The sequence below is a fragment of the Lissotriton vulgaris genome, unplaced genomic scaffold (assembly GCF_964263255.1).
Source record: "Lissotriton vulgaris unplaced genomic scaffold, aLisVul1.2 SCAFFOLD_584, whole genome shotgun sequence".
NCBI classification, from domain to species: Eukaryota; Metazoa; Chordata; class Amphibia; order Caudata; family Salamandridae; genus Lissotriton; species Lissotriton vulgaris.
The window spans coordinates 87,114-112,229 of record NW_028247781.1 but is presented as its reverse complement, the minus strand read 5'-3'; the positions used below and the strand labels follow the sequence as shown (position 1 = coordinate 112,229).

The following is a 25,116-nucleotide window of genomic DNA, read 5'->3' as shown; positions in this document are numbered from 1 at the left end:
CCACAACAGCTTCGACTACCAACCCGGAGACCAACCCACCCAACCTTCTGCCGCACCCTCACCCCCCTTGAACATCCTCAATGACTGGAACCCCATCTCCACTGAGGACACCATCCGCCTGATGAACTCCATCCACTCAGGATCCCCGACTGACCCATGCCCTCACCACATCTTCAACAAAGCAGACTCCATCATAGCTCCACACCTCCGAGACGTCATCAACTGCTCCCTCTACTCCGCCACCTTCCCGGAAAGCTGGAAACACGCAGAACTCAGCGCCCTTCTGAAAAAACCCACAGCTGACCCCACCGAACTCAAAAACTACCGCCCCATCTCGCTTCTTCCTTTCCCGGCCAAAGTCATCGAGAAAGCTGTCAACAACCAACTCTCCTCCTTCCTCGAAACCAACAAATCCCTCGACCTCTCACAGTCCGGCTTCAGAGCCAAACACAGCACTGAGACCGCACTTATCGCAGCAACAGACGACATTCGAACTCTACTGGACAATGGAGATACAGTCGCCCTCATCCTCCTCGACCTCTCCGCTGCCTTCAACACAGTCTGCCATAGCACCCTTCTACAGCGCCTAAGAAACGTAGGAATCCAAGGAAAAGCACTGGAATGGATCACCTCGTTCCTCACCGGAAGAACCCAGAGAGCCCGCCTCCCACCATTCAAGTCAGAGGCCTCTGAAGTCATCTGCGGCGTGCCACAAGGGTCGTCACTCAGCCCCACCCTCTTCAACGTATACATGAGCCCCCTCGCGGCCATCGCTCGCCAACACAATCTCAACATCATCTCCTACGCGGATGACACTCAACTGATCCTATCACTCACCAAAGACCCTAACACCGCCAAAACCAACTTACACGAAGGAATGAAAGAAGTAGCCGAGTGGATGAAGCACAGCCGTCTGAAACTGAACTCAGACAAAACAGAAGTCCTCATCCTAGGCACCTCCCCCTCCGCCTGGGATGACTCTTGGTGGCCAGAAGCCCTTGGAAAAGCACCCATCCCGACGGACCACGCACGGAACCTAGGCGTCATCTTGGACTCCTCACTCTCGATGACCAGACAAGTCAACGCCGTTTCATCATCTTGCTTCAACATTCTTCGCATGCTCAAAAAGACATTCCGCTGGATCCCCACCGAAACTAGAAAAACGGTCACCCACGCACTGGTTACGAGCCGACTGGACTACGGAAACACACTATACGCCGGTACCACCGCAAAACTCCAGAAAAAACTCCAACGCATCCAGAACGCCTCAGCCAGGCTCATACTAGACATCCCGCGTAAAGAACACATCTCTGGTCACCTGAAAAACCTCCACTGGATCCCCGTAAATAAGAGGATTACCTTCCGCCTCCTAACCCACGCACACAAAGCACTTTACAAACTCGGACCCGAATGCCTCAACACACGACTGTCCTTCTACACCCCCTCCCGTCAGCTACGATCCTCCAACCAAGCCCTTGCCACTGTACCTCGAATCAACAAAACCACCATGGGAGGTAGATCCTTCTCCTACCTGGCAGCTAAAACCTGGAACTCACTTCCCACTCACCTAGGCCTTACTCAGAACCACCTTGCATTCAGAAAGCAACTTAAAACGTGGATATTTGACAAGTAATTCCCCACCCTTCTTCAAGCGCCTTGAGACCCTCTGGGTATGTAGCGCGCTATATAAATCTCTTGACTTGACTTGACTTGACTTGTCCCATTTTTCTGTGGGCCTGACCAGGCTTAATTGTGGCCCCAATCCAAATCTGTGTCACCCTAATGAGATGGCACAGCAGGAACCTGGGATGCAGGCTGTACAACTGGCCCTCATGCCGGCTAATGGGCCCAATGAGACCTCCCACAGGAGCATGAATGAACTCCTAATGGTACACATTTCATCCCCCTTATCCCAAAGATGGCATGTCTGCGTTTCCTCTTCTTGTAGCTGTATCAAAAAGGTGGAAGGTTGACAACCAGCTGTACCCATATCATCTTCACAATATTGGGAACTGTTCTTCAGTTCATGTCCCTAGACAGAACAACCATGGGAGTTGCTCCTAATTTTATCCTCATCAGAGGCCTGTAAGGCATTTAAACCTGATACTGTACTACTTATTGCCTCGTGCTCCTACCCTCAAGGTACAGCCGCTAGCTGTAGGCATGTGGCAATTTCAACTCTCTGAATTGTCTCTTGATCTCTTTGTACTGTCCGTATTTTGTAGGTGCTGTTGAGTGCCAGCCGGCCTCTACTATACAATGTATCGCACATTCCCCCAGGAGGCGGGGCTCATCTGACTGGTATAAGTGAAGGGCCGAGGACCGCTCCTGGTCTTCGGCGAGACCAGTACTAAGTGTCTGTGTGCAGTGCTGTGAAGCGTGGTTGTTCTAGGCCCAGAAAGCACACACTGAGGGTTGTCTCTGGCACTTTACAGGTACTACAAGTTCCCCGACGAGTGCCCCCGTATTCCTTTATGCTGCCAGTAGGTCCCTGGTTATCACTAGATACGTCTCCCCTAATTAACACTGAGCCTCTCCTGACTTGTTCCTTCTGCTCTCTGCGGGCCTCCGCGATGCCACAGGAATGGCGCTCTCTTGTGCCAAGCCGACCCCCACGGAAATTCCACACTATAAGTAGCCGAATCCTGCAACATTACCATGATGACGGAGCTTATGTGCACAAGTGTTCGTTGGGCGGAAGGCGGGTGTGCAGAGGAAGAGTGGTGTATGCTCTGTCCTAGTTTAGACGAGTTACCAGGCCAGCCTCAGAGGAGGGTGGGCGATTCCATCCTCAGGGCAAGGTGGGCGATTCCATCCTCCGGTCAAGGTGGGCGATTCCATCCTCAGGGCCAGGTGGGCGATTCCATCCTCATGGCAAGGTGGGCGATTCCATCCTCAAGGCAAGGTGGGCGATTCCATCCTCCGGTCAAGGTGGGCGATTCCATCCTCCGGTCAAGGTGGGCGATTCCATCCTCAGGGCCAGGTGGGCGATTCCATCCTCAGGGCCAGGTGGGCGATTCCATCCTCAGGGCAAGGTGGGCGATTCCATCGTCCGGTCAAGGTGGGCGATTCCATCCTCAAGGCAAGGTCTGCGATTCCGCAGCCTTTCTGAGTCTCTCCGCTAGCTAAACAAACAGGTCTCTTCTGTTAAATTATTATCCCCCTGCAGTGCTACGTTTGAAAGTAACATAAGTGCCAGAGCTCTCGTCAGGAGGCCACTGCAGCTTGCACCACACATTGCCCCTGCCATGCTGCTAATGACCGTAACAACACAACTACTAACCACCACACTCCTACAAGTGTAACAATTCGGACTATTACAGGCACCCAAAGCTATAAGAATGCCTTGGGCGGCAGGAAATAGTCATTACTAATGTACAATTGAAGTAATAATTACCTGTTGCTGTGGTCATCTCTAAATTAGCCGACCGCGCCACCTTGTGGAAGACTGTCACAAGCACTGGTTCAAATTAAGTACTGTCCCGCTGAGCTGCCAGGACTACCCAACTGTTTTAAAAGGGATTGGGTAACTGAGGGGCGGGATCAAGAGTAGGGCATAAAGGCGCGAGAACAGGGCTGGGGCTTGTATGGTGGCACGGAAGTTAGATGTGGGTAAGCAGGGCTTCATCTTGGGGAAATAGGAGAGCGGATTTCACGCAGTTCCGGTTTGTTTGTTGACATACTCAATCCACTTGTGGTGGGATGAGTGGCCGATGAATCTATCCAGCATGAACATGAACAGCGGATGACGTCATATTTCATGGGCGTGAATGGTTCTTGACTCCCCGGTCAAGTCGAATAAAAGGTTGATGTGTTGGAGGAAAGGATGCCTTCGGGGGGGGTGGAGGGCACACCATGGGAAGAAACTGCCGATGAATACAAACTCCAAGGAAGGGGACGAATAGTGAATCCACTCTTCCTAAGATGAACGGCTGATGAATCCACACCCCATGGACATCCATGGCAGATGAATGCTGATGCCTGGAGAACGCGGTACAAAAGGGGGTGGTGATGGACAGAGCATCTGAATCAATCAAACACTCACACCCAGTCAAAAGATCTGGGTTTAATCCATCACCGTTCTTTAGCCCACTCTACCACCCCAGTTCAGACATGGCTATATGCAAATCAGTCTGACCCTGTGCCTCATGGGAACAGTCCAGCCCGAACTGCCAAGCCATGTCTTCCCTGGACCGGAAACAAGCATCCGAGGACCGGTTTCTGGCATTCCAGCCGTCTTCAGCCCGGCTTGCTTGAATCCAGTGGCAAAGTGAGCAAGGGACCCACGTCTGAGCATACCCTGCCACACTTGTGGCGGCCAAAAGCGGTAAAAAAGGGGGTGGTGATGGATGGAGCATCTGAATCAATCAAACACTCACACCCAGTCAAAAGATCTGGGTTTAATCCATCACCGTTCTTTAGCCCACTCTGCCACCCCAGTTCAGACATGGCTATATGCAAATCAGTCTGACCCTGTGCCTCATGGGAACAGTCCAGCCCGAACTGCCAAGCCATGTCTTCCCTGGACCGGAAACAAGCATCCGAGGATTGGTTTCTGGCATTCCAGCCGTCTTCAGCCCGGCTTGCTTGAATCCAGTGGCAAAGTGAGCAAGGGACTCACGTCTGAGCATACCCTGCCACACTTGTGGCGGCCAAAAGCGGTACAAAAGGGGGTGGTGAACGAACTGCTGAAAATATTTACTTGATAATAGAATTGGCAACTGATACATCTGTGCTCTTTTTCAATAAGTGCTGTGAAATTAATGTGTTGTGGACTCCTGGGAGTGCACGGTGGTTTAGTCCACAAGCCCAGTGAATGAATGAATGGCTGTTGATCTACGTTCCAGTGGTTCCATGAGGGGGAATAACTTTAGAATCCGACCCTCACTGGGAAGGGTAGGAGTGTAATACTCATGCCCTGAGAATGGCTAATTAATGCATTAATTCCTTGACACTAGGCACGCCTGGGTGAACTGATGCTGCATGGGAATGAATGGATGGCTGATGAAACAGTTTTCTGTGGTAACACATGTGTCCACGGATCAATGGAATGAATGCCGGATGAATCTATGCTTCTGGAAATTAATTATTTATTAATAGAGGGTCTGCTCCAAGACACGGGTGATTCATCTGTGGTCTATGGCATGGAATTTTAAAAATATCCAAGGAATGGTCAGTTCTGTACCCATAGATATGAGGGGTATATACATGCATGCCCCGTGGAATGAACTGGGGGTAAATCGGTGTAACGTGAGACTGTCTCGAAAGTCACATATTTTAAGAGAATGCAAAAGTAATGAGTTCCATATTTTATGGGCACGATTCCCCGGCTAGTCCATGCTCCTGGGCAGTAAGCAGCTGATGGATCCGCCGCCATGTCCTCCATCACCGCTTGCACTGTACAGAAATACACCTGCCCGAGTGGACACTGGGACAACTGGCCGGCATTAGCCCGGAGCGCCCCCACGTGCTTCGAATAGAAGACATATTTCCTAATCCGCACGCCGGGGTCCACACTCAACATGCAAGGGCGTGAGGGTGTCCGGCAGGTCCCACCGGGGCCTGCTTTAACGAGCTGCCAGGGGCAGGTGGGCCCGGCTGTGCAGCTTCTACCGGACCGACATTTTCTACATTCACCCTCGCCCTCTTAAACGTCAAAATCAGCAGAGAGGCCTGCGGATGGGCACTTTGATGCTTCAAAAGGCACTTCAGCAAATTCATTCTAATATTTCTCTCGCTCCACTAACCCACCCCCACCTCACTCACTCCGGCCATGTGCTTTCCGCACTTGTGCCAAAACCCTGGATTTCCGAAACGTGTTAATTGTTTAAGATTTTCGGATTTTTTTTTTATCGCACAGGAAAGCATCGGATAAGAGTTCTGGTATTTGACATAGATTGGTGGGCGCTGTGCCAACAAAGATCTGGATGTGAATGCTATTACTGGAGATAAAATACCCGACATGATGTGTTGAACGTAACCAAGAAGTTCTGTGACCAAGTAAACGAATGGGGATTTAGGCTGAGTTTGATTATACAGGCTATGGTTCCACTTGGTCACTTGCCACAATTTTCTACGTGTCTCAGGGGACCCTTTATTCCGACTAACATGTCATAATAAGTAGGGTTATGCGAAGTTGTATGGATATACTACTCACAATTTTAAATGCTTTTTATTTAAAAGTCGAAAGCTTTGCAATGCTTGAGATGTGTTTTTTTTTTTTTTTTTTTTTAAATCCCATTTTCAAACTCCCCTAGGAAGCAGGCAGTGGATGGGCTAGGCATCTTACTCCCTTTAAAACCCACCACCACAACCCCTAGTACACCCCTTTCCATAACCAATTACTTTGCACAACCACCTGCTGAATTGTTCACCCGCCCTCCCCAGCAAGTGCTCTGTGGATGAGATCTATTGCCCCCAACCCCCACCAAGAGCCTCCCACAGGGCGGAAGCATGCCTCAGCACCGCTTCGGCTCCAGCCTGCCACGCCTTGTGTACTATTTTCCAATCACAGGCTGTCCATCCCTGCATGGGTAGGACATTCTCTGGCTGGAAAACGATGCAGTGTGCGGGCTGGTATGGAGAGGAGTAGTGGATGATGGTGGTAATTTCACCTCAATGAAGTCCACTCTCCTCTACGCCACTGTACTCTACTCCGAGCCAATCTATTCTAATCCACTCTACTCTAATCCACTCTATTCTAATCCATTGTACTCTAATCCACTGTACTCTACTCTAAACCAATCTATTCTAAGCCACTGTACTCTAATCCACTGTACTCTACACCACTCTACTCTGCTCTAAACCACTCTACTCTTAGCCACTCTACTCTACTCCACTCTCACTCTAATCCATTCTCCTGTACCCCAGTCTCATCCACTCCACTCTCCTCTACACCTCTCCCCTCTGTGCCACTCTTCTCTACATCAGTCTGTTCCACAGCACTCGCTCCTGCCCATGTTGAGCAGCAGCCATGCTGCCCTACAATAGGACTAAAAGACATTGGCAAAATCAATAGCTCTTGCAAAGACGAGACCTATTGACTTTGCCAGTGCGCGTTTCTGGTCACCTTTCACTCTTCCTCCCTCCCATTCTTTATTTTTACTTCCCATCTACCTATCTTTTGTCTCTTAAACTTGCTTTTTCTTTTTTACCTTTCTCTCTCATACACTCTCTTTTTCTCGCACTTTGTGTTTTCATCATTTCATTATATCTCTTTCTCTGTTTTACTTGCTGAGCATGTCAACTCACCTCCCAAACCCCTCTGTCATTGTATTCCGTGACAGTATTATTAGGTCTTGCATGCCAACAATGTGTGCGCTGTTGCTTCATGGAATGTTGTTTGCTACATTTTGGTAGGAACCTGTCAATTGCTTATCATTTGGTTACATCACTGTCACTCTTCTTGGCTGCCTCCTAATATTTCTCACTATGTTCTTTATATGGTGTGGCATTGTGTCTCAATGTACCAGCCTTCTTACCATCTCTTAGAAAGCCGGAGCGTGGGTTTGATCACATCATTATGGTTGAACCGTAGTTGTTTGAGGAATGAAGATGAGAACTTGGATTCCATGGGCTGGGGTGGGCATGCAGCCATTTCCTATGGTCGTTCCTCCCTCTTTATCTAACCAGTGCACTTCCTGACAGTCTGCAGCTTGGCCTTTTTTCATTCCAAGATAAATATAACCATGTTTGGCTGAACAGCTGAATTTGGATGAAAGTGTAGCTGCAAAAAAAGGTTCAAACCAAGTATCTCGGATATAACCTGCTCTGAAGTGGCCATGCAGTGCCAGCCTAGTGCTGAACCAAACATAAAAAAACCTTGTTGGTCTGACATTAGCAGCCTGCCTTTTTGCCTTGTCAGTGCTTGGTTTTTTTTGTTTTGTTATAAAACAGTGTTAAAAATTGGAAGAAAGCAAGCATATTTTTTGGGTCTCAAAAAGCACACATTTCCATAGTAGTTCCTGACGTTGAAGGGAACTACTTTGTGTGATGACGTGGTTTGTGGAAGAGAAGAAAAGAATATCTCACTCACAGTGAAGTTAACCAATGGCTGGAGTGGGCTGACCCATTGTCCCATGCTGTAAGGGGGTGTAAGAAAAGTGTGAATGACGCAGCAACTGACCAGGAGGTCTGATTAACTCTAGATCTGATTAATTCCGCCAGGAAGAATTTCTTCAATTTTCCTGCTACATGTGCTGAAAACTAATCCTTTGTGGCAAGCCGCGCGTCAGTGGGTGCACGGAGCTTTACTTTTAAGCCGTTGTGCAGGCAGCCGCGGACCCAATGTGACGCCACTTTATGCAATCTGATAATAAACAAGCCATAGAAGGCCCCAAAGACTGACTCAGCTAGTCTCGCGTGTTTTTGGGTTGAATTTCGGGATGCTGATTCACGATGACGCATCTTGCAGCTTTGAAGGGCTCTGCCATTTTGTTCACTTGGCAAAGTTTGAGAGTTTTGGTGATTGTGACTGACCCCTTAGCTAAGTGGTGTGAGGTAAACTTGGGTTCGGCTGAAAAATGCAGGCAGGGCTCTTAAGATTTTGTTCAGTCTGGTTTCAATACATATATACTGCTTGTTATATAACCTACAGCTTCTTATTTAATTTGATTCTCTTTAACACTCGTTGTAGACTGGTGTGTGATTGTTTATTACTGTGAAGTACTCGTTCGCTCCTATACAAAACTTTCAACATATTCAAATAGATAGATAGATAGATAGTCCTTGGGCTGACTAGAGTCCCTGCACCACCGGTGCTGCAAGGACCTACTTTAAACCTCTCCTGTGACCGAGATTAATATTTATGGGGTGGTTGATTTATAATAAAAGCGACGTTCAGTAACATATATATATATATATATATATATATATATATATATATATATATATATATATATATATATATATATATATATATATATATATATATATATATATATATATATATATTCGCCAGAAGGACGTCTCGCAGCAGTCACGCAGCGTCACAGACGGGGCAAACCCAGGTAATGGTGCTTAGATTTTTATTTCGCTCTCCACCACACCACCACTACGCGTTTCGGCCAAACAAGGCCTTGATCATGACATATATGTATATACACACACAGACATAGGGGTGCACACACACACACCACAGCGACAGGCATGACGTAGAGCACTATATGCAATTACCAAGATAGGCTCATACACGCACACATACCCATAGCGGCACATAACCCCGCCCTCTCCCCACACACACACACACATTGCAGACTCGCGCTGACACACACACATTTGCCGCACATTATAAGCATATTCCTGGGTGGCCTAAGTGAACCGTACTACAACCTAAGCACAGGCGGTCCGTGTTATATAAACCCCCTCTTCCCCCTCCCCTCCCATGCAACGCTTCATTTCTGTAATATTTCCGCTCTCTTTGCTTAAGAGATGGCGCCAGAGGCTGGAACAGAACCCCACGTGGCAGTGGCAGCCTAGTCTTTTCCCCGCACAGGGCTCTTGTGTTCTCTCTTCCTGCTCTTTTTGATCCCTTTCCCTCGCATTTTTTTACTCTGTTACTTCTTTTCCCCTCGTCTTATTTTTTTTCTATTACGTCCATTTCCCATTTCTGTTCCCTTCATCTTCTTCCTCTCTGCCGCCTTCTACGTTTCTAACATTTCTTCGCCTCTGTATTACGTCTTGGTTACTATTTTCACTTCCTCGCTCCTATCCATCCTCCCCCATTCGGTTATATCCTCATAGTGTGATTTTATGTTACCCAGCCTAGCTGTCCCGTAGCTGCTCAGCCAGAGTGAGAGATGGCATTGGAATGTTGGTGTGACTGCGATGAATGGAATGACTTTGTACTGTTGTATGCATATACTTACCTGGAACTTGGAACTAATAAAGAAACCTACAAAACTCTACCTGGCTACCTGTCATAAGATACAACACATTGCCTACTCCCTTAATCTCTGTTCCACCTCCTTGTTCCTGGTCTTCTCAATCCCTACATCAGTTTTGCTTTCTCACCTTACAGTTCCACCTTCTCTTTTATTTACTCTTCCTCCATTTCTCCTTCTCTCCCAGTCCATGTTCTCTTAATCTCACTTTTTCCTGTCTTTCCTCCTTACTTTCTTCTGTTCCTCGATTCTTTTCTCTAACGATATATTTTCTTACTTTTACCCTCAAACTCCGTTCCCTTCTACTTTTTATATCTCTTGTGATCCTCTTTCCTTCCTCCTTCCTTCTGTTGCAATAATTAATTATTTTTCCCTTCATCTCGCTTCCTCATCTTCCTTATTTTCTTCATTCACTTCTCCTTTCACTGTCCCGCCCTCTGTCCCAATTCACTAGTTCTTTATATCTCTCTTCCCATTCTTCCCCCTCTCTACTTCCTTGCACCCCATTTTTTTCTCGCTTCATCCCTTTTCCTCCTTCCTCTTTCTCCACGTTTCTTCCTTCAGCTTTGAAATATTATTGCTTAGAACTTGTTCCCTGAGCTTCTTCTACCAAGATGTTCCTTGACACGCCTATTTCAATACTTCACTTTCTTTTTTTCCAGGGCTTCGATAGATGACGTGGAGACAGATGTGGTTGAAATCGAAGCCAAACTTGATAAGGTGAGCACGGCATTCTGGGTACTCAACTCATGAGGGCATGATGTCAGTGGTAAACTGGCATAGTGGGAAATGTGCATCGAAATTGGTGGTTTGGATTGCATGGAGTAAGTCACAGGTCATACAGAGCCTACCCCTACTGTGCCCTACATGCCTTAAAATTCACAGTCTGCCCCAAAATCTGCTTCTCTAATTCCTGTTACTGGTCCAACCTCCTTTGCTACAAAGCAGCTGCCCCATCAGTCGTTTCCAAGGTTGAGACCTACGTCATGGCCTAGAACCTGCATGGTTTGTTGATACATCGAGGACAAACAAACAGGCTCTGATGCACGAGGACGCTGCTGGAGTTATTCATCCTCCCCGTTTGATGTCACATCCGGCCTGAACTGGAGCAGACGGCGCCACTGGTCCAGGGAAGTCTCCTCTGGAACGGGTACAGTTCTGAAGGACGCTGTGCATTGGAAAGAGGGCGATACATCGGTGACGTGAGGTTTGTAGGCCTCGGGAAATGCAAGGTCAGGACCTTCCGTTGTGGCTAGAATGCTTTTGACAGATCTAGTCATTAAATCGGACTTTGCCATGTGGAACTGGGAGGTTTTTTTGATACCCGAAGGATGGTGGATGTAAGGCAGGGTCATGTCTGACATGCAACTGACCCCAGTATATTCTCACCAGGTCTGTGGAGTCTCTGACCGGTCTGTAACTTATCAGTTTCTCTTCTCTCAGCTGACCACTGTTTTGAGATGCCCCCCCTCCACGGCGCGTGTCTGTGGTATTGCCGCCTCTTCCGGATAAACATGGTTCTGGGGGCAATCCTCTACTTCTGCATCCACTGAATTTTGCACACCCATGCACAGACCCATGCACAGACCCATGCGCAGACCCATGCGCAGACCCATGCAAAGATCTATGCCATGCTTCCGGCTGCGGAGTACGGTACTCCGTTCTGAGGATGTTACTTTCGGCTGTCCTGTGCTTTTCGTGGTACCAATTGAATGTGTATTTGTGTAATGGGTTTCAGAAGCTGGCTGTGGCTTGCGCTTGTCTGCCAGGCGCATTTCACTCAATAAGTGTTTGATGTACTAGAGCATGAGGTGAAATTCGTTCGATTGCATCACTGAAATAGAAGCGCATGCTTTCCATCTCGACCTGGGCCGCTGCACCACAACCAATGCACACGTGGTATTTGCATTTTAGTGCTTTTCACAAGACGAGGACAAGCCGGGTTCTAAAAGTTCTGCGTTAAATTCACTGAAATTAAGCTAAACTATAAAACAGAGGAAATCCTAGGCATTCAAGCTACGAAAAAGTCTTACACTTTGGTCTCCTCTGTGGTTAAAAGGTGACCGTTAGCATCTGTCGTAAGTAGAGGGAATGTTTCTTGCAAAACTGTCTCAAACACACACATAGAATGACCAACCTTCATGTCCTTGTCTGCAGTTAGTAAATGTACCTACACTCCAAGTTCTTTGCTGTTCTAACTACAGAATTGGACCAGTTTGTCCAAGTGAGATTAATGAGTTTCAATCCGAGTTTTCCCGTTTGTTTACAATTTGTTATCAGTTTTTGGCTACAGAGCGAGTGGCTTCATTCAAGGCAGATTTAACAATTATGAAACAATGAGCCTTCCAGCCCTTTCCATTTTTCCTTTATATTCTGTGTCAAATTACAGCCTGGCCATACACAAACACCACTTTATGTGTATATATTGGACTGATCCCTCGCAAATAACATGCAGCAATCATGGCCTCGATTTGTACTAAGTTATTACTTCTTATTTACAGCCCTTCGTAAGTTAAGGAACACGCTGTCTGGCTCCATAGTTTGGGAGAAGATAAAATGAGTAAAATTAGAATTGACATTTCTGAAATAGTTTGTAATGCGCAATTATGAGTCATCTGTGTTGTATGGACGGGTGCTGTCAGGGGGCCTTTATTAGTTTATATTTATAAACCACATGTGATTGCAAATCTTCAGAACCACTGATGTGCGGGCCAAGAATCCTCTGTCTGTGAGATCAAAGGAACCAATAAACACGAACATAACATCTGTGCTTCAACCGGTCCGGCAGTCCTCTCTAGCTCCCTCTGTTTATCTCTTTCCTCTCTCCTTCCTTCTTGTCACTCTCTTTATATCTTTCTCTCTTGGTTCTTTAAACTTATATGTTTCTCCTTCTTTCTCTCTTTTGTTCTCTCTCCTTCTTACTCTTTCACTCCCTCTTCTTCCTTTGTCTCCCTCTCTGCTTCTCTTCTTTTATTTCCACCTCTCTCTCCTCTCTCCTACCCCCTTATCTCTCTTCCTCTCATCTCTCTTCCTCTCACTCCCACTCTTTTTATCCACCAGCTGGTGAAACTATGCAGCAACATGATCGAGGCCGGAAAGGCCTACATCACCACCAACAAGCACTTTGTCAGTGGGATCCGGGACCTGTCCCAGCAGTGCAGGAAGGACGAGATGATCTCGGTGAGTGGAACATTTTGAATATTAAAAAGGCGCAGTGTGAATCTTTCATCAGTGTTGGCAAGTCTTTCGGTTTCATCTATACAGTGCTAAGTTCTCCTGTTTTCTCTATTCTTTCCTGCTAAGACCTTCTGTTTCTTCAAGTCAATATTGCTAGACCCTTCTGTTTCCTCCATTTAATGTTAAGACTTTTTCTTTCCTCAGTTCTTTGCCGCTAAAGCCTTGTGGTTTCCATGTCGCTTAGTTCTGTATCCTCGGTTCTGTGTCGCCAAGCCATATGGTCTGTAAAGTCCTTCCATTTCCTTATTTCAATGCTGCTAAGTCCTTCTGTTTCCTCCAGTAAATGATGTCAAGACTTTTTTGTTTTCTCAATTCTATACCTCTAAATCCCTATGATTCCTCAGTTCCATGTCGCTTAGTACTGTATTCTCAGTTCTATATGTTACAGCAAACAAATGATGGAAGGAATGCTGACAATGCAAACATTCCTCCCCCAGTCAAAAGATCTGGGTTAAATCCATTGTTATTTTGCCCACTACGCCACCCCAGTTTGGACCCAGCCATATGCAAATCAGTTTTGACCCTATGCCTCATGGGAACAGTCCAGACCGAACTGCCAGGCCAGGTCCTCCCTGGACCGGAAACAAGCATCCTGGGACCGGTTTCAGAGTTTGTCACCCTTCTTCAGCCAGGCTACCTTGAATCCAGTGGCACGATGAGTAAGGGACCCACGTCTGGGCATACCCATCCCACCTAGGGTGAAAAGTGTTACAGCAAACAAATGATGACGGAATGCTGACATCGGGCGCTGGATCAAGACTGATTTGCATATGACTGGGTCCAAACAGGAATGGCATGGTGAGCAAACAAACGATGAATTTGGGCCCAGATCTCTGTACTGGGGTGAATGTATGACATTTTCCTGCATTCTGTCCATCAGTTGTTCTTTTTGCATTCCTCAGTTCTATGTGGCCATGCCTTCAGCTCTGTAAATTCCTTCTCCTTTCTTTTTGTTTCCTCAATTTAATGGTGCCCAATCCTGTTTCCTCAGTACTCTGGCGTTAAGTCTATTTATTTCCCTCTGTATGTTGCTCCCAAGTCCTTCTCTGTTAGTCTGCTCCGTCCTGTTGAGTGCTTCCATTCCCCCTCGTCACTGAGGCCAAGTCTGTCTATTAATTTTTGACGAGACTTTCTTTTCCTCTCCCTAATGTGTCTGACGAGCCCCCAGTTTATGTAGTACATACGTCTAAGTCCTTCTGCTCCCCTCTTCTCTTTGCTTCTAATTTATTTCATTTCTATTTTCAGTGCCACTAAGAAGTTATATTTTCTCATCACATCGATATTCATTCATTTTATTTTCTCTGCTTAGTGATTCTGTGCCACTTTCCTCTCTTTCATAAAGCTGATCATATAGTATACTCATTGATGAGTGATTCTTTTTTCTGGGTGCTCAATTCCTCAAAGTCAGAGTTTCCCTTCTGAGTGCTTCCATATAGTTCTGTCCCCCAAACCAGTGCTGATGGGCCCTTCCATTCAGGCTGTGAATTGTTTGAGTCAATTGTTTTCTCTTATAAATGCCTAGAAGTTCTTTTCTTCCCTGCTATGTTACTTTGTTTTTATATAGCGCTCGTACACCAAACAGGTTCGTGGCGCTCTGGAGAAGCCCGAGAAGACATCTGCTAGCAGATGTTTATTTATTTATTTTTATTTTATTTAGGAAGTTTTCTATAGCGCTGTCAAGACCCGGAGGTAGCAGAGCGCTTTATAGTAATAGAATGACAAAAATCTGTATAAACATATGCATAACATAAACATGAACATGAACATAACATATGTAAGGTATAAGCATTCAAAGAGTGACGTTGTAAGCGGAACATGGGTGAGTTGCCGAGCTTCTTTGATTATGGGATTCACTGTAGTCACATAGTTCAGGGGTTGCTTGCTGACCCCGGTTATCCACAGCCAAGGGAGCGGATCAGGAACAAGGATTTGAGTTGCCTTTTGAATTCCACAAAAGAAGGAATAGTTCTGATGTGCGGGGGGATGGAGTTCCAGATTTTGGGGGCGTTTCCAGTGAAGGAGCAGGCCGCTGTTCTTTTCTTTCTGGTTTTGGGTAGGATGAGCAGGAAGGAGTTAGAGCTTCTCAGATTCCTGGCTTGGCCTGCTCTTTTGAGTTTATTTGCCAGGAATTCGGGTTTACCGGTATGGAGGGCTTTGTGTGTTAGGCAGGCCGTTCTGAAGTTACTACGCATTTCTACTGGGAGCCATTTGAGTTCCTTGAGGTGCTGGGGAGATGTGATCCGATTTTTTGATGCCGGTAATCATTTTAGCTGCAGCATGTAGTGTTGTTTTGATCGGTGCCAAGTTCGATTTCGGGATGCAATCCCAGTTGGGCAGAGCGGTTAGGAGTGTACTATTGAATCCCTGAGTGGACGAAAGAAAGGACATTACAGCGAAGGGCTTTGAAAATAATACAGCCAACCTTGAAAGTTATTTTTTGTTCAATGGGCAACCAATGAAGGTCCTTCATCAGTGGAGTTAAATGGCAACATTTAGGTTGCTTATTTATCAGACGAGCAGCCTGATTCTGAACTTATTCCAATATTCTAATAAGGCCTTTCGGAAGGCCAACATATAGAGAATTAGCATAATCTAATCTTGATAGCACTAAGGCAATAATAGCTTGAACAAGAGCCTCCTAGGTAAGAAAATTGGCGATTTTTTTTTTTAATCCTCAGAAACATTACGAAAGAAAGGAAGATAATATGACGGATCCAATTTGAGGTTTCATAGACAAGTCCGAATCAATAGTGATTCCAATGCTTTATACCGTTTTTTTTGGAGAGGGGGAATCTCCTAACTGGGGCGGCCAAAAGGACTCAGTCCAGTGTTCAAGCCTATTTTTGGTTATGATCACTTTGGTTTTATCTGTGTTTAATTTAAACTGATTACCATTACTCCACTCCCGAATGAACGACATGGTGGTTTGAAACTGCTCCTTCGACTCAGGGCAATTATCCAGTTTTAAAAACAGTTGCGTTCCCTCTTAACAGGACTTCTGAGTCATTAAGCTCAGTGCTGCTTGGTTCTTCTGTTTCCTATTCTTAGTGCTGCTAGACCATCCTCTCTCAGCAGCTGAAGATAGCAGCGCACTTCTCTTACCGGTGCTAAATGCGAACACATTTTTCTGTTCCCATGGCTCATTCCTCCTACACCCTTTCATTCTCATAATGCCAAGTCTTTGCTTTTCACCTGTCTATATTCATTGCTGCCAAACCTTGGATTTTATACCCCTCTGGTCATAGCCATCTAGTACTTGTATTTTTCCTGTCTGTACTCATAAATGATAAGTTATATTTCATCTCCCTCTACTAATGGTTGCTAAGTCCTTACATTTCATCAATATGCACAAAGCACATATGTCCTTACACTTCACCCTCCCTGCTCACAGCTGCAAAGTCCTTACATTCCACCTCCCTCTGCTCATAGTTGCCACCTCCCTACACTTTACCTTATGTGCTCATGGCTGCCGTCCTTCCATTTCCTTTCCTCTGCTCATTGCTGCTAAATCCTTACAGTTTGTCTCTTTAAGATAAAGATCATGTCTTTACATATCTTCTCACTATGAGCTTTGCTATGGTTTCATCTGAGCCTTTCTGAATCACCTGATCAGTGCTTCTAATATGTCTGTTTTCTCTGCTCTTTGCCTCTAAATTCTAGCTCCCAGTGCTAAACCCTGATATTCTTTAGCTCGAGGCTGCTAAGTCCACCGGTGGTCTGTTCTTTGCCTCTTCCTTCTTCTGTTTGTCTCTTCAGGGTTGACCATTCTTTTTCCACTGCACAAAGCTACTGCCCCCTTTTTCTCTTTCAATGCTCCCAGGTCCTTCAGTGCCATCGGCTGTTTCTCTCTGAGTCATTCCAACCCCTGTACTGGAAAGTCGACCTGCTTCCTCTGTTCAGAGCTGTTGGGTCCTGTCTTTCTCTGTAGTGTTGCGCCATCGTTCTATTTCCTTGTTCAGGTATTCCAAGTCCTTCTGCTCTGTCCTGCCTGTGTCAGCCAGTTCTTTGTTTCCTCATGATAAACAATGCTATGCCTTCTTCTTCCCCTGCTAAGTGCCGCCTAGTTTTGGTTTGCTGATCTGTTCTGTCTTGTCAATGTTTTTTTAAAGCAGCAGATACCTTTCATTTGCTTACGGTTGTTTATGCCATCTGATTTCCTCTATGGCTTCTTACTGCTGAAGATCTCTTTGTCCTGTGCTCAGTGCTGGAGAATCCTATTCCTATGCACGATGCTGCCAACCCTTCAGGTTACCCTGATCTCAGATTGTCTTTTGCTCGACCACTGATATCAAATCCTTTTAATTCCTTTCACAAGTTCTTCTGTATCCTCTTTTCCTGGTGCCCCCTCTATTCTGTGCTGCAGTCTTACTGTTCCTTCTGTTCAGTGTTGGTGTACTCTCTGCTCATCTCTTCGTCCCTGTATTCATTGTCCCCAAGACCTTTCACTTTCTTCTGCTTCCTGCAGTAAACTCTGTCATTCCATTCATTCTTTGTTAGTGGTGTGCGAAATTGCTTCGTTGTATTTGGTGACATTTCATGAAAGTATATTAAAATGTCATTCAGGTATGCAAAATTATGCTTTTATAATTGCCTGTGGTCCCCTATCTTAACGGGACTATTTTAACGCGAGGGCACATTTTACATAAATTTGTGAGATACTGTCAGACATGTAAAGCAGTAGATTTCTCTTGCTAAAAATGAATGGCATTTTCAGCATGACCAAGTCATGTTATATGAATTTTCCAGAAATGTACAGAATTTGCCCTGCCACAAAATGTGAAAATGATGGCAGTTTCATCAGTGTAATGAAAATGTCGTCCAGGTGTAGTTGTGACATCTTTCTGTTTCCTGTGTTGTATACTGTTAGTCTTTTATGTCTGCTCTGTGTTAATATGTCCGCCCACTTCATTTGGTAAGGACTGCAACATCATTGCAATTCCATCTGCTGCTGCTGCATTGTCCTTCTGTTCCACTTTACACACTCCTGCTGATTCCTTCAGTTTATAAGCAGTTTTGTATTTCTGCTAAATTTCCTTTGTTGCATGCTGCTGCATTGTTAAAATGTTCTTTGCTCTGGGAAGCCAAGTCTTTCTGGCCCCTTGTAGTTGTTGTTGCTCTTTCTTTCCCCTATCCTGAGTACAGATAAGTCCTTCCTTTCTCCTTTGCTCACTGCTGCTACACGTGCCTACTTCCCCTTGACTCAATGTTGCTAAATACCTGTTGCTCGTCAATATTTTTCCTACACTCAATGCAAGGCTTAGGTTGCAAGTCCTTGGTTCTGCTAAGTCCTTCTATTTTTCATTGCCGATCTGGACTCTACGCCTTCTCTCGAGCTAAGTTTGCACAAATAAGTACAAATAGCAGTACAGATGAGTCTTTCTAGGTTCTCTGCTAAATGCTGCTATGTGTTTCTGTTTCTTATGCACTTCATGTTTTTCCTCTGCCCGTCTGATGCTTTTCAGTGCTTAACCTTTTGCATTCCAAATAGAAGAAATGCTGAGAGACCCTGTGCTAGTGATGCCTCTGAAGTGGGGTATTGACCGATCATGGTAAACCTATAGGGGCATTATTGAACTGGGCATACAGCCCTGGTGCACACCGTGGGCTGTATGCAGAGTTCATGAATTTGGCACCCCAGGTCGTAGACGTGGGCTCTGTTCCCAATTACGAAGAACAGTAAGCTTTGTCCAACTAATGAAAGGTAGTGCATGTTCTGGAGAAAGTGCAGTAGACTGTTTGTGCACCTCTTGCCTAGCGCAAAGTCAGTGCATCTCTTAAGTACCGCTTTGCCCATAGACCTGCATGTTTTATGTGGAACAGTTGCATGGACAAAAATGTTCTCTAATTTCCATGGGCCCTGCCACCTTGTAAATGGGAGCACACCCCATATTCATTGCTATGTGCAACTTTGCATCCATGCAGTGGTATTTGCAAAAGTGTCCATACAACAAGATGCACCTCCTTCTGTGTGGGACCATTGAGCAGTCCTAAAAGAAAGTTGCAGTCCCATGCCCCTTTGATATTTCGGTCCTAGTGACTGTTGCAGCTGTGCTTGACGCTGGCAGCAGCGCACCAATATTGTAGCACAGAAAAGCACCATGTGGTCCAAGGAGGGCAATTTAACCACATCCTAAAAGGAATCGTGTATGAACTAAAGAAAGATATTATATCCCCATGGCCTATTTGATGCTCCAACGCGCATCTGGGAAGGCCACCAAATTACACATGATGGGTGCAGAAGCAAGTCTCTGAGTTTGGGATATTTTAGGAGCTTGGCAGGAAGTAAAATACAACATTCTAGCTGTGTTGTCTGTCTGGAGCCATTTTTAGCTGAAGTCTAACATAGCTGCAGACCCGCCTTCAGCAGCCGCTTGACAAGTGATGGGGTTCTGTGCCAAGGGCTTGTAAAAGTCTTGTCTGAGTGATGCCTGGCCCACATGGACAGCTGTCTGACTTCTGTCCCTTCTTTTTTCACTGCAGGAATGCCTGGACAAGTTTGGGGACAGCTTGCAGGAGATGAACAACTACCACATGGTAAGCAGACTTAAACTTGCAAAACATTTTAGTCAAAGAGCATGGGTGTTGGGGGTGTAGGGTAGCAGGGATGTGCCACTCTGCCACTGTCTGATGAGGTCCACATAAAGGTGCCCAGAGAGGAATCCGAGATACATAGAGGTCCTTATTTTCCTGTTGGTAGAATAAAAATCAGGTGCTGCAGGACATGATTGAGAAGCATCAGCCGAGCTATGTATGGGTCTCAGTAGTCAAACACCAGGGATTGTTACAAGCAAGGCATGGATGCATACAGCAGTAGTTTGCATAGTCTCATCACTGGAATACAGGGGGAGTGCGGCAGGTCAGGATTGAAGCAGGGCGCTGTGGGAGCTACATGTTGGGTTTAGTACTGGATTTGCAGGACAGGACCCAGGTTGTTTGCCGTAGCCGAGAGTGGGTTCAGTCAACAATTTAAGAGCAGGAGTAGCTACGGTGAGGACAGAGGCACAGAGAGAGAGTTGTGTGTGTGCCAGCGCTAGCACAGTAGGGGATGCTCCAAGCCAGGATGTGTTTGCCTTCACAGATTTATGTGGATAAAAGTATTTGAATAGCAGGTGAGAGCAATGGGGGGAGGAGGGTTGAAGTCAGGATTGAGGTCTCTGTGGGGGGTCTGTTGATGGAGGTCAGAACTGGGTACCTTGGCAGAACAAAGTTGGGTCTGAAGTGACACAGTTGGGAGTGATGTAGGTCAGGAATGGGATGCTGTAGGGCAGGTGGTATGGGGTCAGTCTTGTACAAGGAAGCTGTGTAGTGTTCTTGAGTTTCAGTGGTGGAGCCAGTTGTTGGTCAGAATTGAACCAACAGGGGGCAATGGAGGTCTGGCTAGAGGTTCTTGACTGCGGTCTAGCTAAAGGAAGTCCAGTGGAACAGGGAGGCTTGTTTAGTAGTTCCTGAGGAGGTCTTGAAAGAGGATTCTCAGTGGTGGAGATGTGCCGTGGTCATTACGGCGATAGCTGCGGTGCTGTATGCACTCTATGAGCGAGATGTCAATCAGGACAGAGAAGGTAGCGTTTTTAGGGTGTGGAGTCGTGTCCTCAGCAGCTCCCTGGACTGAGCCCAGCCTGAGATTCGCATATCGTCTGCTTGTTCTGCTCAGTTCAGCCCTCTCCTAAAATACATCTAAGATCCACTGCCCCTCTCAGACACTGATGGTATCCGTGGCATTGCCAGACATCCCTCCCACTCTGAGGCTGTGTGATGGGAATTAAGCAGGGATTCTGTGCCTAATGAAAGAAGGAAAAGCCGGGCCCTCTCCGGCTGATGCAGAGCCATCCTCACTGTGAGGTGCAGTGGTTAGAACTGCCATCACCATGTGGGAGTGTCTCCAGCTGCTATTGTGCTGCTGTACAGAATGTAGAATGGCTTTTGTTGTGATGATAGTGTCAAAACTATCCACATCGTGCGTTGAGTATCTAGAGCTGCCCTTGCTCTGAGATGGAGTGTCTAGGACGTCCATTTTGTGAGGTTTGTCAAACCTATCCTTGCCATGAGGTGAAGTGCCTTAATCTGAACTCGCTGTGAGGAGGTGTCTATACCTCGCATCACTGTGAGGTGAAGCGTCTAAGGCTTCCATTTGTAGGTTTATCAAAGCTGTCCTCGCCGGGAGGGGAAGTAGCTCACACTGCCCTCACTCTGAGGTGGTGTCTTTAGCAGCCCTATCTGTATGGTGGGGTAACTAGTACTGTTATAAGTGTGAGGGCTAGCATCTAGAACATCCTAATCTAGAACACCCTAACTTAGATCATCCTCAAGAGCATCTAGAACATCCCCATGTCAGGTGGGGGTATCAAAGGATTCCGCTCCACAAGGTAAAGTAGCTAACGCTGCTCTCATTTCGAGGTGGGGTGACTAGAACTACCATCTCCATATTGGGGGTGAATAGAACTGTGCTTGCTGTGAGGCTGAGCGGTTAGAACATATGAGGCTAAGAATGGTACCCTCACTCCCATAAAGAGCTTGCGCATCAAAACTTAGAAAGTTGTTGGTCCCCTGGGTTTTTGCTGCATAGTCCGTGTGCTGAAATTATTTGTAGTACGTCCTTCCTACTTTACAAAACCTCTAGATAAATACATGGACAGTCTAGACTGGGGGACCAAGGAAACAAATCCAGATATTCCAAGGCTACAGACCCATGCAGTGAGTGCCTGCTTCACGCCAAATTAACCCAGCCTTCAATGAGCCGAGTTTGCTCTCATGGAAGCAAGCGCTTACATTAAAAATGCTTTAAGGTCTAGGAGGGAATAAGGCGCAGAAGACGAGCAGTGCCTGGTACCCCAACATAACTCCCCCACCCCTTCCTACTGGTAACCTTTGGTTGGGATTCCAAAAAGTGAAGAGCTAATTTAGATTGAACTGAGAGAATTGTGGGGAGGCCAACCTGTCAGAGTCTGCAATCCACACCAGAGGATTCAACTCAGACTGTGGCATTTAGGAAGGCCCTCCCTGAAGGCATCGGTGTTCAAGGAGGTCTCACCTGGTACCTGGGCCTTTCTCCTCCTGCGGTAAGGCACAGGGATCCTGCGAGTGCCATGTTCTAAATGCAACACAACTCACAGTCTTAAGAACCGTGGTGGCCTTCTGACCTGCTCCCAATGCAGCTGACTCGGACTGGAGGCATCAACATGGACCTTTCAAACACATATTGTAAAGTGAGTTTTGCAAATTGGTTGTGACATGACAATCTAGTGCTCTACAATACACCATCACAATTGAAAAAGAATGTATGGAGGTGGCTTGTCTCATCGTCAGTTAGAGTGCCTAGAGGCGTGCTCACTGTGAGGGGCGGTGTCTAGAACAGCCCTTACTGCGAGGAGAGGGTAAAGATCTGCCTTCATTGTGAGTTGGCTTGTCTTGTGCTGGCCGCCCTCTGAATTTTGTAAGTAAGGCTGCCCTCGCAGTGAGGTGGAGTATATGAAGTGGCTTTCACTGTGGGTTTCAGTTTCAAGTGTTGGTTCACAGGGAGGTATAACGCCAATATTTGCCGCACTATGAGGTGGAATATTTAGAGCTGCATCTACTGAACTGAAAGTGGGGGAGTCTAGAGCAGCCTTCACTGTGTGTGTGTGGGGGGGGGGGAATACCTCATAAAACCTTCTCAGTTAGGTGGACAGTCTAGAGATGGAGGTTCCAGAGCTCCCCTTACTATCAACCACCTGTAGCACTTAGAGCTGCGCTTGCTGTGAGGTGAAGTGTCTAGAGCTACTGAGGTGAAGGTTCCGCAGCTCCCCTCACTCACTCCCACGTGGAGTGCTTAGAGCCGCGCTTGCTGTGAGGTTGGGGGGGGGGGTCTAGAGCTACGGAGGTGGGGGTTCAGGTCACTCACTCCCACCTGGAGTGCTTAGAGCCGCGCTTGCTGTGAGGTTGGGGGGGGGGGTCTAGAGCTACGGAGGTGGGGGTTCAGGTCACTCACTCCCACCTGGAGTGCTTAGAGCCGCGCTTGCTGTGAGGTTGGGGGGGGGGGTCTAGAGCTACGGAGGTGGGGGTTCAGGTCACTCACTCCCACCTGGAGTGCTTAGAGCCGCGCTTGCTGTGAGGTTGGGGGGGGGTCTAGAGCTACGGAGGTGGGGGTTCAGGTCACTCACTCCCACCTGGAGTGCTTAGAGCCGCGCTTGCTGTGAGGTTGGGGGGGGGGTCTAGAGCTACGGAGGTGGGGGTTCAGGGCTCTCCCTCACTCACTCCCGCCTGTAGTGTTTAGAGCTGCGCGTGCGGTGGAGTGTCCAGAGCATCCCTCCTTTTGAGGTGGAGCCTGCCTTTGTTTTGATGTGCGCTTTTGAGAGCTGCTCTCGCCGTGTGGTGGTGTCCAGCCCTTCCCTCACTGTGATGCTTCCCCCCTGTCAGGCTGAGTCTCTCAAGCGGCAGCCACTGAGGGGAAGTTCCTCGAGCTGCAGTCGCTGGGGTGGTGTCTAGAACCGATGTGCACTAAAAAACTGATTCCTCCAGACATAAAAAATTCTTTTCATTCCCTCCCAAAAATGTATCAAAACTGGGCACGGGTTCAAGTGTTCCCATATGGAGCCATTTAAACATGCTGAGCCTTCCGTGGGAAACCATCTGTGCAAAGGTTTGTCACGCTGGCGAGGGGAGGGCGGTAGAAGCAATGCGTAGAAACCTGGCCCGACGCTGGTTTAACCCCCTCTAGGAATGGAGTTAGCCCAGTTCCCATGTTTGCACCCTCAGCGTCTCCATCTATGTCATTTGTCCAAGTTCTAGGATGATGGGCAGGAATAACATGCCGAGTTCTGGAAGCCATCTCTGGAGTAGGCGTCCAGTCCCAGGGGCCGCTACTTGAAGCATTGTCTCCATACATATTTTATGCAACAAAAAAACCCACAAACCAATTGACAATATATATAAAACTATAACTACAAGCACAACGGCTCTAACTAAATACATCACACTTATGCCAACCATGAAATCTGAACAAAACATATAAAACGATGCAGACTAGTCCGTTTACTTTTATGCTCACGGTTGCAACCAAAAACTCGGTTGTGTCTGGTACAATTTAAAACATGGGCACACACAACCCAGGATTAGGACAATAGGGGCGGTACATACGACTCTTCTTCCGCACACCTACTCTGGGGGCATTGCCACATCTTGAGTACTTCAGGGGACATATCTGTCATATTGTGGTCAGTTCCGAAAGTTTGATTATTGGATACAGTTTTGGAGGCCATGTCTGGAGTATTGTGTTGAATATTGCGTACCATTCTGGCGGTCAGATATAAGTTCACGTGTCGAACATGCAAGCAACATCTGAAGTATAGAGCCCAGCTCTAGAGGCCTCATTTCCAAAAGGGCGGCTTGTTCAACCCACAAGGAAGTTGACGCAGTGTAAATTCAATTTTCTAAAATGACTAAGCATGGTGGAAGAGATTCCCTTGATTATTGGAGGTGAAAGTTCTAGGCTAGAGGTGATAGTAGGAATGAAGGAAAATCAAGTTTGATATTTGGAACTTTTTTATAGAATGGTTGGTAAGTGCAGAGAAAAGCCAATCGCAGAAATCATGGAGTCCGAAACCATGATGAATTTCAAATGGCCTGAGACAGACGTCGGAAAGCATTTCTACTGAGACTGTGTTGGCATAGTTGGAGGCCATGAGGGATCTGTGTGGTAAGAGAGCAGACTGAATGCACAATAAAGTAGATCTGATTGGATGTCGGCAAACTGCCAATAATTGATGTTGACAATGTTAGGCAGGAGTGTACAGCAATGATCCAGGTTGGCCAGATCTTCACATAAAATATTTACGATACATTAAATGAATGTAATGGAACTAAATGGTGCTTATTATGAAAATCTGGCTTGGATCTGCCCTCCCCAGCCAGCATTGGACACCCCGCTGCCGAGGCTGCTGCACGTGCCAGTATACCCTCCTGGGTGATAGTGTGCTGTAGAAATCTGCATAACATAGCAGTGGGGTGAGGAGATGGCTTCTTG

General features: G+C 46.8%; 1 protein-coding gene across 1 annotated transcript in view; it reads left to right on the top strand.

Annotated features, from left to right (window-relative positions):
- Window positions 1-25,116, top strand: part of LOC147665045 (arf-GAP with coiled-coil, ANK repeat and PH domain-containing protein 3-like) — a 236,057-nt gene that overhangs the window by 126,422 nt on the left and 84,519 nt on the right. Inside the window, exons 2-4 of the mRNA XM_086949796.1 lie at window positions 10,544-10,601; window positions 12,942-13,061; window positions 19,599-19,652. Of these exons, the coding sequence (XP_086805922.1) occupies window positions 10,544-10,601; window positions 12,942-13,061; window positions 19,599-19,652 (232 nt within the window). The remainder of the gene's footprint in view (window positions 1-10,543; window positions 10,602-12,941; window positions 13,062-19,598; window positions 19,653-25,116) is intronic.